The sequence below is a fragment of the Micrasema longulum genome, unplaced genomic scaffold (genome assembly GCF_059751315.1).
Source record: "Micrasema longulum isolate JH-2025_06_02 unplaced genomic scaffold, ASM5975131v1 h1tg001911l, whole genome shotgun sequence".
NCBI classification, from domain to species: Eukaryota; Metazoa; Arthropoda; class Insecta; order Trichoptera; family Brachycentridae; genus Micrasema; species Micrasema longulum.
In genome coordinates, this window is record NW_028279085.1 from 53,453 (window position 1) to 71,831 (window position 18,379).

Below are 18,379 nucleotides of genomic sequence, written 5' to 3' on the forward strand. Positions count from 1 at the left end.
GCAATTTTATATTTTGAGAACTTATTTATTGTCCTTATGGATAATGAAAGTAGATTGTACACTTTAACCGAGTAGTAGGCCAATCCTCTTTGACCGAAGGTTGTATTTATTTTTTTGCAGCGTCAGCGTGGAGTAACTTGTAACTCTTGTATTTGTATCGGAAGGTAGAGAGTAATGTTTACGTGCGTATAGTAACAAAGCTTTTACATAAAGTTATTTTGTAGATTTTTTATTAAGATTTTCAAATATACCGAGTTACCTGCGGTTATACCGTAAAAATATTTTTTTTCATTAGAGTATTAAAAATATATTGCGAGCAGCTTTGGTAGCTTTATTCCCGCTATTGAATGCTAACAAAATCGCGAACGATTACCTTACACCAATGCGAAGTTGTAATCTGAGACGCTTGGCTTCTGGTGAAAAAGCTAAAATAGTTGGTAAAATAAAAAAAAACGTTTTTAAACTTCCTTTTTAGCTTGTATTATGTATAACATGTAATTTTAATACTCTTAATAGCTAAGAAGAAAAAAAAATGTCATGTACATAATTTTGTATGCGATTACCTTTGACCATAGTTTTTCTTCAGTTATTATAAATAATAGTATATATACGTAAGTAATTACGTCGGCCTCGTGGTGTAATGGTCAGTACGTTAACCTACCATGCGAGAGGTCTTGGGTTTGATTCCTGGCATGGTTGATAAGAAATATTGATTTAAAAACGGTGTTTTAACACCAGAATATTTTAAAGTTTCTAGACTGGTACCTGAAGCGCAAGACTGATCATTTTACCTTCATGTAACAAAGAAAAATATCAAGATACGCTGCGATTAGTGTACCAATGCTATGCCCTGTGCACCATACCATTAGGTGCGAAAAGGGAATGATGATGATACGTAAGTAAATAAATATTCTTATCTGCATGTCCCTATGTCATATTTCCAAAAACTCCTTAGGGATATTACATGAAATCATGTATAAAGGGTTTTCCAAATGAGAATAATACTAATAAAACTAGCAAAATGTGATAAGGTGTAAATAAATACAATAACGATACTAGTTTTCCATAACAAAAAAATAATAAAAAGAGAGGAAGAGAGGAGAGTAGATATAGGAAATGTTTTTAGAGATGCGTTTTAAGCAAAGTTGTTGTAAAAACATTTTTGATCAACTCAAGCCGCAATACAGTATATGAGCTTAAAAAGGAGAAGGAATTTTGGATTAAAATTTCAACTCAAAATTTAACAGTGATGGCATTGAATTAAGAATAGTCCAGAAAACTCACACGCGCATCAAACAGAAAGCGACTTAACTACTCTGAAAAGAGTGGTTTTACGTTTTGACCGATTAGTTTCTTTGTAGACCTCGCTCAGTACGCAACTTCCGATTTGAATTCAACCGTGCCGTGCAAAATGCCGTGTTGTGACGTTTAAGAGTGTAGAAATAATGCTGGAATCTTAAAGAAACAGGGTGGGATCACATTTTATGTGTAATTAGCAAATGAATGTGTAAGTAGCAAATGCATAACTAAAAAATTGAATTATTTTTCCATCTGTCAGATTATCGAAGATAACAAAATAGACATTTTGTTAGTGTTGCCAGGATAGTAAAACTTTTTACCCTACTTTGCTCATCTAATGTGAGACCTAGTGAAAATTAGACCTCGGATCAAACAACGACGTGGTAGGTTTTGACCGACATAATCTTCAAAACATAAATTATTATTTAACATTGTCGTGTGGTATGTTTCCGGACCAACTGAAGATAGCTAAAATAATTCCAATTCATAAAGATGACTGCAAAAAAGACGTTTCTAATTACCGGCCTATCTCGATACTCCCAGTATTTTCTAAAATATTTGAACTAATTTTAAAAGATAGGCTCACTAAATTCTTGACCGACAATAAAATTCTTACGTCCCAACAGTATGGATTTCGAAAGTTTTCAAATACTAAATGTGCTGCTTATGACTTTGTCTTAAATCTACAACAAAAATAGATGTTGGTGAATTTGCTGCAGCTATATTTATAGACTTAAAAAAAGCTTTCGACACTGTGGACCATGAGATTCTATTGGATAAGTTGAAACACTTAGGCATAGTTGGCATACCTTTGAAAATATTTCGAAGCTATCTCACTGACAGATACTGTGCGGTTCAAATCGGAAAAGAATCTAGTGATCGAGGTAGGATAACTTGTGGAGTTCCGCAGGGGTCAATCCTTGGTCCACTCTTGTTCCTTATTTATATTAATGATATCACTAAGTGGGGGTTAAAGGGGACTCTTCAATTGTATGCCGATGATACTGTCATTTTTTATCATAATAGTAACCTAAAATAACTAGAAAAAATAATGAAGACAGATTTCGATAGTCTTGCCGACTGGATGCGATTAAACAAATTAAGTTTGAATATGAAAAAAACATCATATATGATTTTTGGGAACAAACAGGATTTGAAAATTAATATTTCTCTAGGAGCTGGCTATATTGAAAAGACCAATGTTACTAAATACTTAGGACTATATGTTGACTCTCAACTTTCATGGAAATACCAATATGAACATGTTAAATCAAAAATAGTACCCGTAACTGGCGTTTTGCATAGACTTCGTGGTCTGCTTCCTCACTCTGTTTTGTTTGCCGTCTATTACGCTATGATACATTCTCACCTATCCTATTTATGCTGTATTTGGGGTTTCACTAACAAAAACCAGATCTCTGAGATTCAAGTTCTTCAAAACCGAGCTCTGAGAAGCATTCTTGGTTTGAAATGGGATTGCCATGTCAAGGATATTTATCGTAACACAAAAATACTTCCTTTCAAGGTAATGGCACTGTATGACATCACTAACACTATTTCAAACATCATAAACTTTTCTGCTCACACAAATTTAAAACTTACATTTAATCATGAAATTCACAACTATAATACACGACATGCAAAAAATCTTCACATTTCTAAATTTTGTTCCACGAAGTTCGGCAAAAGGTCTCTGGAATACATTGGTCGTATACAATTTAATAAACTGCCTGATGACCTTAAAAATGAAATGTCGAGTGGTAAATCTCAAAGACCAGAAATGAAGACCTATTTCTTGAATCTTTTTGAAAGTGATAGTTTTTAGCTCAGTTTCTATGAATAGTTTACATATTGTGTTTTAGGTTTAAATGTTTTTCTTTTCTTTTTTAATATTAAGTTCACAGATTGTTTGAATGTTTTTATTTTCTTCTTTAATATTAAGTTCACAGATTGTTTAAATGTTTTCTTTCCTTTTTTAATATTAAGTTCATAGATTGTTAAAATTTGTTTAAATTTTTATTGTTTAAATGTATACTATGTATTGTTACAAGAAATGTACTATTTTTTTTATGTACCGTCCCAAATGAGTTTTCTTGTACAACTCCTGGGAATATAATATCATGATATTCATGTCTTATATGTTTTATTAATAAATAAAAAAAAATAAAAAAAACGATAGGAAAATAAAATTTATTTAAGAAAAATTACTGTTAAATTTTGAGTAATTTCAGTTGTCTACGATAGTTTGATACATATATAATATAGAATAATATTTTCTAAGACCAAATATGAATCTTACGTAAGTGTTCTGAAGTAGTTTAAGTTTATCATGTAGGTCACAGCTTAAATCAGTCAGGGTCTGAATTTTCTTATACAAATGTATTTCTGTATTTTTTCCCTGGATTATGGCTCAAAAGAAGTATTTTTTCTTTTAAATATAGATATTTATCTTTGGGTCTCTATCGTTTTGTTTTTTTAATAAATATTTTTTTATGGAAGCTAGGACCATCCGAAAACCCAAAGAAGCGCACAATTGTATCTGTCGTTTTCAGATTTACTGTATACAAATATAATAAATAATTTTGACAAACAGAAAAGGTTATTAAAAACACAGAAAATTTTATTCTGATACTATTAATCAAAAAACAAAAATAAAATCGGTTCAGTTTTAAGGTGCGAAAATCGGGACAATGAAACCTAGATTTTAGTTAGGCATAATATCATAAGCGTAAAATAGAAAAGGTAATAATAACGGTTGTACGAGAGAGCATTTGGTACTAATGGAATAGAATTTTGTAGCCTTCTAAGGGAGAGTAAACTAAAAATTTTACATTAGCGGTGAGATCAGAATTATGAATTTAAATGTAATTTTTCTCAAATTTGGGTGGAATTAGGCACTTTGGCCTGTTGTAATGACATTTCTATTTACACTTACCGAAAATTAAACACATTTCTGAAGCATGCTATCAGTGTCATTTTTATCACAACTCCTGTCTATGAGTAGCCAATCGAAAACGCGCAAAGTGACCACCAATGTTTTTGGGATAAATAATAAAGTTATATTTGGTACGGGACGTCGTCATTCTTTAAGCAAACACTTAACACATGGCCTAACGGAACATTTCGAATGCATGCGATCGATTGACTTACCCCCAGCCGCCTTCCGGGTAGAAGTGTTGTCTTATCGCCAGAGTGTCCAGGTCCCTCCTCCGCAGTGCTGGGACACTTCTGTGTAGTGCCCGTAGCTCCCTTTCGCAGAGTCCTGCATTGCCCCATACCGATTCTTCCTCAGGAGCGGGCACTTCAACTCTCGGCGGAACTTCTGTAAGAAATGAAGGTTTTGTTTTTTCTCTTAATATGCAAATATTATTTAAATGTTGAAAAAAGCGAGGATTTAAAACTAGATAAGACTCTTTCAAGAAATTTTAGTATTTTGTGTTACTTTACGTGCGATAATTCTATATTTTATTACTTGATTCTTAATAAGTAAAGAAAAAGAGAGATTATTTTTTTAGTTCTTTCTACTTAACGTGCTGAAGACACGTAACCGCAACTTAATTCCCAAACCACGCACGGATATACGCTGCGCTTCTAGTATTTACATATTACATTAATATAAAGTAATCTGGTAAAAAGTTAGTTTTTATTGTATTATGAAATTGCACTTGTCTGTAATTTTTATAGCACAATTTTCATGATGTAATTTGAAGTTTTGAGTATGTCAAAATGTTTGTAGACAGGGTGGATTTCTTCCCTATGGAGATATTAAGATTTAAATTTGTTGCAACAGAGAGGGATAACATTTTTGAGAAGGGATTATAAAAGTCAAGGTCATTGGCTAGTTTAAGTGGTCACTTTACACACTGCGTAACAATGACAGGCCCTTCTCAAAAATGTTTTCCCTCTCTCTTGAAATAAATGTAGATGGTCGGTACTAGTCGATTTAATACATATAAATAAATAATTTGGTTTTGTGAATAGAGTAATCGATTTTTTAAAGAATAATAAAATATCAACAATTTTATATATGCTGAAAGCATTAAACAATTTACTATGTTTAAAATGTTATTTCTTTCTTGAATATTCTTATACAGAATCCAAGGTTTTTTGGTTCTTCAGACGTATATAAAACGAAGACAGAAATGTAATCTTTTCAAAAATAAACACTCCGCATTAGGTAAATATGTTGAAATATAGTTGAAATAAGTATTAATGTAATATTATCCGTTTGAATATTAAATGAGACGTTTCCCATGGAGAATTTACTGTTTATATAGACATGGTTTTATACTCTTATCTTCCTACGAAGGTTCCACGCTTCAGGAAAATGTTGTTTGAGCGTCTGTTCTTACTCAATTCATATTTCAAATTGAATGAATACTGGCAAACTAAAAGGATTTCCGTGTTCCATTTGAAAAAGCTCAAGTTTCAATCTAAAACCCGATAAATCATCGGTGAAGTTGTACGCTTTCCAGAGACAAACATATTTATTTAACGATATTTCCCCGCCATTTTGATAAAGTGCATTTTGATTGTGATTGTCTTGGAAGAGAACCAAATGTGACGTAAAGAAACCACGTATTCCCGTGTGTTCGAGAAACTGATTTTTGCAACCACAAAGCAAATAACAGAAGCACAGGCATTGGAATTCGAGGCATGCAGGCGAAGCAAATGCACTCCGAGTTATTTGATATACCTGTATCGATACGTCTCCAATTGGCCAGATTCCAGAACAAAATGGAAGTCGGTTGCATGTTTCCTTATCTCTCAAACTTCAACACCCTTTCTTTATATTGTAAAACCAAGATTAAACAGATATGCTTGGTTTGTGAGAGGAAAGTCTAAAAGTACACAAAGCTTGGCGTTTTTAGCACAAACGTTCACATTTATACTTTCTTTGAACCTTGTTTGAGGCAGTAGGAGTAAAATCTGCTCCAGGCTGTATACTATACGAAGGAAGTTGTTTGAAATAAGAGAAGGACGTGACTTTTTCTTTCTTAGGAAATGAGAACCTTTCTAGAAACGCCTCGGCGATATTTCACTCCAACAATTTAGAGTTGAAACACGTACGCATTTCAATATATTCAGATAAATAAATATTTGCTTCAAAGTTAAACTAATTTGGTAGTTGTAAATTTCGATCACTCATTATTTTTTTCGATTGCAATTAAGTGTAAACAAATTAAAAATATTTTCCACAAAGCCACTAAATATTTATATAAAGAAATAACGGAAAATATAAACGACACACAAATGACGACTCTGTGGAGAACACCAAAAAACATGAACTAAACGTAACATTTCACAACCAGTTAAAACAGACGTAAAAACCGTAAATATTAAAGAAAGAGACGCAGATAATCAATTTTTAGGCACTGCAAATCAATCAACACAAATCCAGGAACAAAAATACTCTGAATAATTATGCTTGATTCATCGTTGACTTAACATCCATGACCTAAAGCACTTAACTTATCTAGACCTAAAGCAAATGACCGAGTACTAAGACTAAAAAAAATAAAATAGACTTAATATTAAACAAATAGGTATTGTAAATTGTAAGGAGGAAATTCAGTACTTCTTTTTTTAAAATTTGTTTATAGACTATTAAACTACACCAAAGAAATTCATGCATCGTATTATCAGCGCTATGTTTTTTTTTAAAGTTTTGTATTTCTGAAATGACTCCGCGTGACGTCTCAAGTTCTCTTCCGCTTCTTCTGGTCAGTTCGGCCGATTTGTCCGTTGACTTGCAGTAAACAGATAATCTTTCGCAACTCCTTTTTCATTGGTTGATTTATATGAACTAGTGACGCCGTTCGAAGTATTTTTTTTCTACATTTTTAATTTGCAGTACAAATTAATGCTCTAATGTTTACTGCGCTTAAGAAAACATTTTATCCATCTAATTTCCCCTAGGACTGAATGCGAGACTTAATTAAGGCACTAAAACTGCCGTGAAATAAAATGAATGAAATTTTAGATTATAAATAAAATCATATTTAACAATATTTATGTAAAACATAAAACATAATAGAGTTTAATTAATTTCCCTGGAAATTTCAGTACAAAAATTCAATAAGCAAAAAGTTTATCACATATTGTACCTTAATTCTTGCAAGTTCATAATTTCTGAAAGCTTTTTGTCATGCTGTTAGTTCGCGTATTAAAGTTTTACCCAGAAATAAAACTACCCCCACTAAACTAAAGAACAAAACTACAGCACTATATTCTACTGTAGTCTACACAGCGAAATGAGAAATTTGACGTTAATTTAATAAGCTGGTAAAAAACTTAAAGTCTTTGTTAATAATAAAAAAATATATAAATACATGATATATATAATTGTTGATTGTCTACTTCTGTAAAACAAATTAATAAATGAATAAGCCAATCGTCAACCGACCAAACACAAGAGGTTCCCTCTTTCTGATGTGCTATTCGTTTCATTTTCTTTATAATACCCATGTACTTTCGCCTTATTATGTTTATACTTTGTAAACAATTGTTACTTGTCCAACATGTTAAATAAAAAAATATGTACAAATAAAAAAATGGGTTAATACAACGCCTTAGGCACTTAAAAAATTAGAGGTGTTCATATGTTTATGTTCATATTATTGATTTGTTCATTATCTGAATTTGAAACCCAAGTTGCAACCTAATTTTCTGTAAAATTCAAAAGAAAATTCTTCCAATTCGTTACGCCGAGCAGTACTTCAATACTACACGCAAAATCGCATTTATTGTGTATTGTTTATGACCATCTATTTTCTTTTATGTACTTATATTAAATACAGATGCATTGTTTTAAAACCTAAATAAAATTAATACTCTAATGTGTTCCAAGATGCATCCCAAGGTTGAAGTGGCCACTTTACAGACTGTGTAACATTCATCATTCGGCCTAAGTCTGAGCATTCATTTTTATTTCAATTTTCCGTCTTTTGACTTTCGCAAAGCAAAAGAGCTGAAACCGTTATTAATGTTAGTGATATTCATCTTCATTAATTTATTTAATTCACCTGCACCTAAAAATATTTCAGAATTTTCATATTCCTTCTTATTTAATATTCCGTACTGAAAATAACAAGAGGAAAAAAAAATGGAGTGATTTTGTTTCCGATTATACATTTTTTTAATCGCAACCAATTGAATTTATGCATATTAAAGAATCTGTACAGATTTAATATTTTTGCTTTTAAAATTATTGATATTTAAAAAAAAAACAATATTTTACTTCTCTAAAATCAACAGATGGAAGAATATGAAGAAACTAATATGGATATTCCAACATAGGCAACATTATAAATATGAGACAGTGTATAAATTCATAAGTCCTGTAAATGCTAAGACTCTTAAATTTTCTTCTCTAAAATGTTCTATATCTCTGTTGAAATTTGTTAATTTTATTAACTCTCTAGAAGGATTTTACTCTCTAGATCTAGAGTCTAGATGGTAAAATCTAGTTTTTTGTCTTCAAAATTTAAACAAACTCAAAATATTTAAATTAAACCAACTGATTCAAGAAGTAAGAAAATTGGATAACTGTTTTCAGGCGTTGCCTAGTATGTGAAATAATTCAATCAGATGAATCTCTTAACAACAATAGAGGTTTCTGCTCCTTTACTTTACTAAAATTAACAGATGAAGCACAGAAGAAATATGAATGTTCAACCATGGTCGAAATGGTGAACACAGTGTGTAAAGTGGTCGCTTAAACCAGCCAATGACCGCCCGTAAATCATTATTTTCTTCTTCTTTTTCTCTGAAAAAAATCACAAATGTCTTATTTATTTATCAAACAATCAAACAGCAAACAAACCATCACGCCATTTTTTGTTTGTAGGGGTAGGCAGAGAGGATAGAACGCCATATCACTCTGTCTTTACATACAAACCTCGCTTCCTCTACATTCATACATCTTCTCATGCACGCACGCTGATTATTCCAACTCTTGACATGTCCATCCTCAAATACTTGTTGGATTTAATCATGCCATGTCTTTCTCGGTCTTCCTCATTTTTTGCATTCATCAACATTTAACATTTTAGCCATTCTTTCGCTGTCCATTCACTCTACACGTCCAAACCAACGCAGCATCCCTTTCTTGATTTTGTTGATAAGACATGTTTCAGCCCTTCATAGTTCACGGATCTCGACATTTGTGCATCTATCAAACATTCTTTTACCACACATTTGCCTCAAAGATCACATTACGACACCATTCAACCTACGCCTATAACTATTTTTACAATTCCATACTTCGCTGTTAAACATTAAGGTTGGCACCAGAAATCTATTGTAAACTGCTGCTAGTTATTCCTCCTGCGACAAACATTTATTTGCCAAGGCAGATTTCAGTTAATTGATCACCGTTCTTTAAATATCTTTCTCAATCTTTCCATCCTTAGTAAACATAATAAGAAAATATCACATACGACGAATATCCATTAAAATGTATGAAAGAGATGAAAAATTATTAATTTTATCTTTAAAATCAAAATGAAAATTGTGGAGAAATGTTTTGATAAATAAATGAAATTCAATAAGAATACGTTTGTAGAAAAACACGACGTGTTTGGCCTCGGTTATTTTGATGTCATGATTTGTGATATTGTTCTATCCAAATTTCAATGGCGACGAATAAATAAATATGAATCCTGACGTTTTAGTAGCGTGGCAAATGAAATGATTGTTTTTCCGGGAATTCAAAATTACGAATTTAAAAGTATTTTTTATGCTGCCAATAATAAGCAAAACATTTTTTTTATTGAACGGTATTTTATAGACCTTTATTACTTGTTAGATGTTCCCTATTTCCAGATGAACAATTTGTTCTACCTGATTCAGAATACCTCCGATTGTACGAATCTTTTTGATTAAATACTTCATTCAGACTTGTTTCTACACAGTGAGAAGTATAATGTTGTGAATTATGTACGAGTTGAAGCTAACCATAATGAATCTTCTGGCATGCAAGATGTCTTATTCCGTCCACTGGAGTCTGCATCACGGAATGCACAGCAAGTGCATAGTCTCACGAAACGTTCATTTTCTCAAAAAGGAAATAAATGGAGAATTATCGTGAACACACAACAGACGTTGCAGAAATAGGAAGTATTTAATTTCGCGAAATAGGACATCTTTGTTTCGATGGAAATTCATATTTCAACATTTCATTTGAACATTCTAGCTTTAGAATGATTAAAATGCCGCTGCTTATTTATTTATTTTTTTTGTTCATTAACGCCCAAAAGGCATTTACAAAAAATAAAAATGAAATACATGCTAACATATTAAATAATAAACACAGAATATATAGAAAAAATATGTGAAATGAAATAAAAAGGATATGATAGAAAGTTTTACATGGTAAAAAAAAAACAATAATAACAAAGGTATGCAAGAAAAACAGTAAGCATATAAACAAAAAATGCAAAAATATAAGCTTATGAAATAAATTATGTAAAGCAAACAATAAATAAAGTGTTACGGTAAGCAAGAAAGACATTTTTAAGTTAAATTAATAAACAAGCAAGCATATATTATCAGGAAAAATAAAAAATAAAAATATGTTTCTATGAAATGCGTATTTGCCAATACTACAATGCAATTTGATATAATAGTAAAAAATAAAAAAGTTTTTTAATTTATGGGATTGAATTGTTAATAATACTCGTAGTTTGACGAGCAGCTACAAATAAATACTAATGTTTTGTTGTCCTGTTATTTTTTAACTAATAATTGTATGATTGTGTATTTTCGGGTTGTTATGCTTTGTTTCTTCCTGTGTACAAATGGTATTTAACCTAAAGTTATGTTTGCAACACAAAACCAGAACCCTGAAATATTTTTTTCGAATCGATAGTTATTAATGGTCCATAATATTTTTTCAACAATATTTTGATTTTGTCCAAATTTTTGTAGATAAGAACTGGATTCAACCCCCCTGGGAGTTATTTATCTTAATATGTTACAATAGAGATGAAGAACATTTTGTTGAAGGGAATATAAGTCAAGGCATTTACAAGGCTAATGCCCTGTCATTTGCTGGTTTATGTGGCCAATTTACACATTGTGTAACATTTACCATTCTGCCTATGTTTGAACATATATAAAAACTAAAAATAATAATGTTGATAAAACCAGCTGGTCCAAAAAAAGTGTAAAAATTGAAAAGTATTTTCAGACGTTGCCTATGTAGGTGTAATAATTCAGACAGAATCTCATCCTGATCAATACAGGTTTCAGCTCTAACGTCACAAAATTAACATATGGAAGAATTGATGGAATATGGTGGTGTTTGTTTTTAATACAAAACAGTTGGAAGTATATTTCGTGTTGTCGCGACGCGCCGCGCAGTGCCGCCTTAGTGTGTTTTGATCATTAACCTGAAGTCTCTTTTAGTTGAATTTTTGGGAAAAAAATTGTGCGTAGTTGGGTACGAATTGTAGACGAAGAACTAAAACTAGTAAAAAATTGTAGTCAACATGGACATAATACGAGAATATCAGACACATACCATGTACAACTTTCTAAAACAAGACAAGGACAATCAAGACTAATGAACCAGGGACTGAAATTATACAATAAACTACCAGACAAAACTAAACAAAAGACTCAGACAAACTTTTCAAAAGATGTAAAATATATTATTTTGAACAACAGAGTATAAATGAAAAATGTATATGTTATTTTATGTAAAATGAATGTAATAATCCGTAAGGGCTTATAAATAAATTTTCAAATAAAAAAATAAAAAAAATAAATCATAGTTCTTGATTGATAAGTGTACTTATTCAATGCCCTAGATATTATGTGGCTCAGATAAAAAATGATGTGATGAACTGGTAGCGTGAAATCTAAAGTTGCAATTAGAAAACAAAAACCCTTAGTCGTTTTTAAAAAAACTAACTCGTGACGTACGATTTTCCAGATCGTTAATTAATTTTAATCCATGTTTGACTAATTTCCATATAATCGCAGGGCGATCTTAAATTCCAGAAATATATCTACATACGCACGTGCCAAATATAAATTATAAAGCCGGCATTTACCCACATAAATTATATCGCGTATGCCTACATATTATACTCGCTCGTAGATAAGTTTATCTAAGGGGATAAAGCTGCGGTGATGAACGGCTTTGGTGATTAATTAGATTCATTTTGTTGCGAGTAATCGAAAAATATGCCAGCGTTAACACGAGGTACTGCGAAGGTAGAGATTATCAATTTGATTTAAGTACCGATTTGTAAAGAGCTTATCAGAGATTATTTATCCCCTGGATTTTTGATACAAACAAATGAACCTACATATATAAAATGGGTATTCATTTGTAAATTGTTTTAAAAATAATTTACCGTAAATAACACAAAAACATAACAAGGCATACATCTTGATACGGTATTTATAGATTCATTTTATAATTATTAAATCCTAGTCTTTGAGTCTTTTGTTAAATTTCAACATGTTTATTTTCTATTAGGTTCTTTACTCGATCTAACAATTCTTACAATGTGTTCATCTTGCAATTGTACAATGTCTGCAAATACTTATGCACTCTTTTTTATTCATTTATTTAATTACTTACGGAATAAGTCTATTCAAAAATGGCAAACACAAATCTTTATAATACATACAGGCACAATTGAAATAAAACACAAATAACGAAAATTAAAGCTAGGACAAACAAATTGAACATAATACTCTATTTCATATTCACGTACTCACACTCTCTCTTACATACTAGTATACATAAATACACACCCTCACTCACCTTCTCTCCCTCAAGCACAGACCCTCTCATTCTATATTTGTTTATATTTACTGTATATTTGTGGGTATCTATTATTGGTCATATTTTATGTTTTTTTCGTTAGTACTATTTTTCACTGCTGATATTTGTTAATATCCAAAATATATATTTTTTTTAACAGAGAACGAGGAATTATTTAAGAAAGAAAATAAATGTCTAGATACCTATTGAGCGTATGGCTCGTCTTGATATATGGTACAGAAAAAATACAGATTTTTTTTTTTTAATTATTTAAAAGGCAACGAACAAAGATCTACAATTTGGAACGAAAAATGCTTTCTACTAATTCAAAATATTTTTTTTGTTTATATTTCATTTTTTTACTTTTTCTGTACCCTTTTGAATGTGATTAACTTTTTTAATTTAAAATTTGATTTTGAATTGGACCTAATTTTTAATTTTCAAATATAATTTAAAAACGTCGCAGCTAATTTTTAATCGTTTTTCAAAATAATAATTTATTTAAAAAAATAAATATCTTAGTCGAAATCCAATATCTTATGAAAATGGAACATTATTATTCGCTCTCTGCACTTAATAGGGTATAGGGCACTGGATTGATAATCGCAAAGTATATTGATTGTTTTTTGGTAGTACGCAAAGGTTTACGATTAGGCTTACGCTTTAGGTGCCAGTCCCGAGACTACGAAATATTCTAAAGTAATAACACATTTGAATTTCAAAAATTAAACCCACGACCTCTTCTATGGTAGCAAAACGCGTTGACTACTACACCACAAGGCAAAAAAACGATAAGGGAATTCCATTGTTAAATGAAATTGCATCTAATAGTTTGATAAAACTAACTAAAGATATATGATGACTAAACATATTTTAACTACATAATACATTATGAAACTTGAGAGAATGCACGTTGAAGCTTGTTATTGAGAAAATTGACGTTTGTGCAGAACTTATAATGACTAGGTTTTGCAACCTTATTGTTAGAACATGTATTAATTTATAAAATGGGATATAAAATAGTTTATTTATGATGCACAGAACGTCAGAACGGTTTTCATATAACGGACGTCAAATTTCCTCTGCTGGTGAGAACAAAAGTTTTTAAAGCTTCCCTGCTTTCTATTTTAATAATAAGCAGATGCGCTGAATGCAATGGAAAATGAGTCCTCAAACGATTTCCTTCTCAAAAGAATTCTTCATTAAAAAAGAAAGCAGTTAATTGAGATATATATACTAAATATATAAGTATATTTTTGTAAAATTCGAAAAAAGTTACAGTGCGTTCGAAGGTTTAATAAGTCTATGCTATTGTGTTAGAACCGGACCAAGTCATTTTACAAATTTTGGTTTTTCAAACCCGTGTTTCGATCAAGGTACACAATATTATTTTTAAATAAAGAAAATCAAAACAAAACGACAATGAAAACAGTACATTGACACCGACAACAGATTTAAAACAAATAAAGTGTTTTTTTTTGGCATTTCCTATTGTGTAAAATAATTATGTTTGAGGCGAAGAACCTGAAAATTCCTGAACTTTCGGATTTCCTTTTGAAAATGGTTCATTATTTTCTTGAAAAATCTACCTCTACCCTTATAATCCAACATATACCAGAAAAACTTTTCTAATAAAAATAAATAAACAATCATTACAAACAATAAGAAAAAAGATCTCAATATCAATTTTTAAAAAAAATTGGTAGGTGGAAATATTTAATTTTAAAATTAGAACAATGATAATTCCTCAGTAACAAATAAAGATGTGTTTTTTTTCCATTATCGAGGCCTTTTATAAAAAGTTAATATGTAGGACAATGAAAAACACCATGTACTCGATTCAAGTTGCAATTATGAATAATTAGAAGGTTCCAATATCATTTGTAAATCTACTTTAAAAAAAAAATTAGTGACTTAAACAGGTATTTTTTAATATTTGAACCATAACTGTTTTTTTACTTCTTTAATATTATTTTTATTTTTCGGAAATATAATCGATAAACATATTTGCTGCAACAAATCGGTTTTTAAGAATAGGCATTTGCCCATATGGGAACCGATTGCAACATTGGGCATTTTTAGGTTGCCAAACTTTTCATATGTTGAGCCATGACAAGCAAAATTTCTCAAAGAGTTGTGCCATTTTGTCTAATATGAAATGGATGTTTAAATAAAAAAATAAAGACACAAGTGGACCACGTGCAGTCGATCTATAGATTGAATGGAACAAACGTTTCCTTAAAAAAATGACTTCGAAACAATCAGCACCTATTATTTTTTTTACATAATATCAGCTATAAGTTAACTAATCTTTTAAGTATTTTTATTATTCCAATAAATATTTTTAAACTTGTTTTTCATTACTCGTAGCAATCTGAGATGAGTTCGTTGTTTATTTATTAGTAACTTTTAAAAAACTGCGACAAGCCAGTACACAACCTTTCGCCTGCGCAGTTATGCGCGAACTGAAGTCAAATTCACTGCGCTTCGTCTGATTTCAGAAAAAGAAACTGCGTAAGTCTGTTGATTCCTATGTCGAGTACAGAATTTACAAGTCCGCAAATTGAGTTTTGTAGAAGCTCAGTAGAAGCAGCTCTAATAAGCCATTTTTTTTATATTATGTGACGGTTTTATAACAAATTTGGCACTTAAATTGGTTGACGCGGTCGTATTGTAATATTTAACTGTAAAATATATCTCTTATATCCTGAAATTATGACAAAAATTGCTTTTTTGATTATTTCAAAGCACTTAACTCGAATTATTGTGTACCAAATGACTGCTTCCCTAATCTAAAACCTGACCGCACGCCTTTGAGATGTACGTGTAGAAATATTATCAATATTGATCAATTCTCTAATGAGTAAAATCTAAAATACTTGTTCACTTAAAATAAAAATTCAAATTTACACAAAATATCAGTTATTCAGCTGTAAATCATAAAAATGCTTTTTTAAATCGTGTAGGACGTTCGAGTGTGTCAGATTGAATTCTGACGGTTTTGGATTGCGGGCCGATTTAAATCCGTGGCCCGTAGTTTGGAGACCCCTGCACAAGAAAATGGAGCCTCCATTGCAGCATCCCACGTAACGATGGAACTGTGAATAAATATCATTTACTTATCTCTAAAGCTCCTGAAGACATCTTTTCTTCGTTAGTATACTTAAAGTTTCATGGAAAACTTTTCAAGTTCAAATGTTTTAGCAAGAAAAGCTTCATGTAGTCTCTAATGGCATATTTTTTTTGTGTCATATCTTTTTCTGGTAAAACCTGTTTTGTATTTTTTATGTTTAAATTAATAATTATGGCTTCAAATACAATTAGTATTTTATGTGAGTATTGTTCGAAAATTTCAGAAATGGAGGCTTTAGCAGAAAATATTTTTTAAAGTATTATCATATATTAAGTGCAGTATTACAATTAATTTAATTTATTTTTAACACCTTTATTCAAGTGTTTACTTAATCCTTTTTGAGCTGAGATAATGCAATCATCTTGCATATATTTTAAAAGAAAATAAGTGTAAACAGATAGGGATATTTTTTTTTTCATAAGGGAAGGTAGGTATTCATTAAATACCTCGAAGGCGTAATCGCATGTTTGTTTATAAAAAAATCTACAAGATCAAAATATTGTTGATATTCGCATTAAATATTTATATTTCTTTTAGACGTATTCTTATCCTAAAGTAAATATATTTTACAATTTAGATTTTTTTTTTAAAAACTCCCACAAACGATGCTCGTTTGTAGTTAAAAAATAAAAAGTTTTCGGCTATGCTGAAAATTTCGGCCTGATTCGCGATAAAGTGAACATAAAATATTTAGTTAAAATGGTTTTTATAATGCGATATATCATAGTTTCCCGACAAGTAGATCTGAAATTAAAACTAATCGGCTTGCCTTTGCGCAACATCGAGATACGCTGCAATTGAAATACTGATTTAAAGCCGATATTCACTATTTGGTACGGATTAAATAATGATGCCGTACAAAAATCTTTGTTGATGTGATTTTTTATCAAATTATATCTCCATGAAATTTTGTATGTTTTTTAGGTCAGGCAGTTTTATTAACAACATAAGGACTCCGCGGTGAAATAATGGCTAAGATGCTTGACTCATACACGGAAAGTTCCGCGTTCGATTGTCTATGAGAACGTAAAAAATAAATGTGATTTTAATCAAGCCTAGGTGTTCTGTGTGGTAATTCACAAATGTAATTGGGTATCCTAGCCTGTTGTGGTGGAAAAAAAAGAAGCATGTCCAAGTTTGTGTAAATAATGCGGAGATGGAACATCTTAAAAAATAAATATAGAAGTCAACGCATCATATTTGTAGGTGTTATATTGTTAAAAAATAAAATTACTATGATTTAGGTTGTTATAATTTCGTTTAATTGGTCTTTTTATAAACTTATTAGCTCTTAAAAAAGACTGCGCTTAAAAATCTCTTTGTAACGCTGAGTTACATTAAGCAAATGATACGATATTTTAAAATACATATATTTAAATAAATAATTTATTAATAGAAATATACTCCTTAACTTTTTTTTTCCACAATTTATAGACATAATCATATAATTCTCGCCTGTTATAGCAAAACTGTCACCAAAACTCTTGAAAGAGTCCAAAAAAAATAATTTAAGGGTAAATGAATTTTAACTTAGAATCAGTCATGAATTTTTAAATCACGATTTTTTACTAAAAACATTAAATTTGTTTAAACTTAATGATAGAACAAAAAATATAGACCTTTTAAATTTATTCAAAATTGTAAATTCAATATGGTATTGCCCTGAACTGTTTTCTCTTATCAACTTCAGGGTGCTTGGAAGAATGACTAGACAGGTGCCACCGTTTTGTGGCAACAATTCACGGACAGTGTATACTTGTAATGCCGTATTGAACATACTTCATGAACTCGGCAATAGTTATTTCCACGTATCGGATATTTTTCGTGTAGGGTATTGTTCCTATAGTACAAAGTTCGCGCTCAGCCACCGTACGGGATGGGTGTGAAATATAGTTCCTCTCCAACCGTAGCTTATAATCTTGTAATAAATTTGAAAATAAGTTGTTATATGTTAGAAAACAATGAGTTAATGTTTATAAGTCGTTAGTGTGTAGTAGTGTATTCATGATTTAGACAAACGGTGGAAAAAAGAAGACTATTTATTTAATAGCATTGTTTTATACTTTATTCTTAACAAAATATGTGACAAATAGTGAACAATGGAAACTTACAAAAAATAGTGCGTCTGTAACCTTAAAATCATAAAATTTTATATAAATCCTTTA

At 30.6% G+C, this 18,379-nt stretch overlaps 1 protein-coding gene across 1 annotated transcript in view; it reads right to left on the minus strand.

The window, feature by feature from the left end:
* LOC148273568 (uncharacterized) overlaps positions 1-18,379 on the minus strand; it is a gene marked incomplete at its 3' end in the record, with an annotated part of 109,032 nt that overhangs the window by 17,381 nt on the left and 73,272 nt on the right. The window contains exon 2 of the mRNA XM_088238519.1: positions 4,450-4,621. Within this exon, the coding sequence (XP_088094645.1) occupies positions 4,450-4,621 (172 nt within the window). The remainder of the gene's footprint in view (positions 1-4,449; positions 4,622-18,379) is intronic.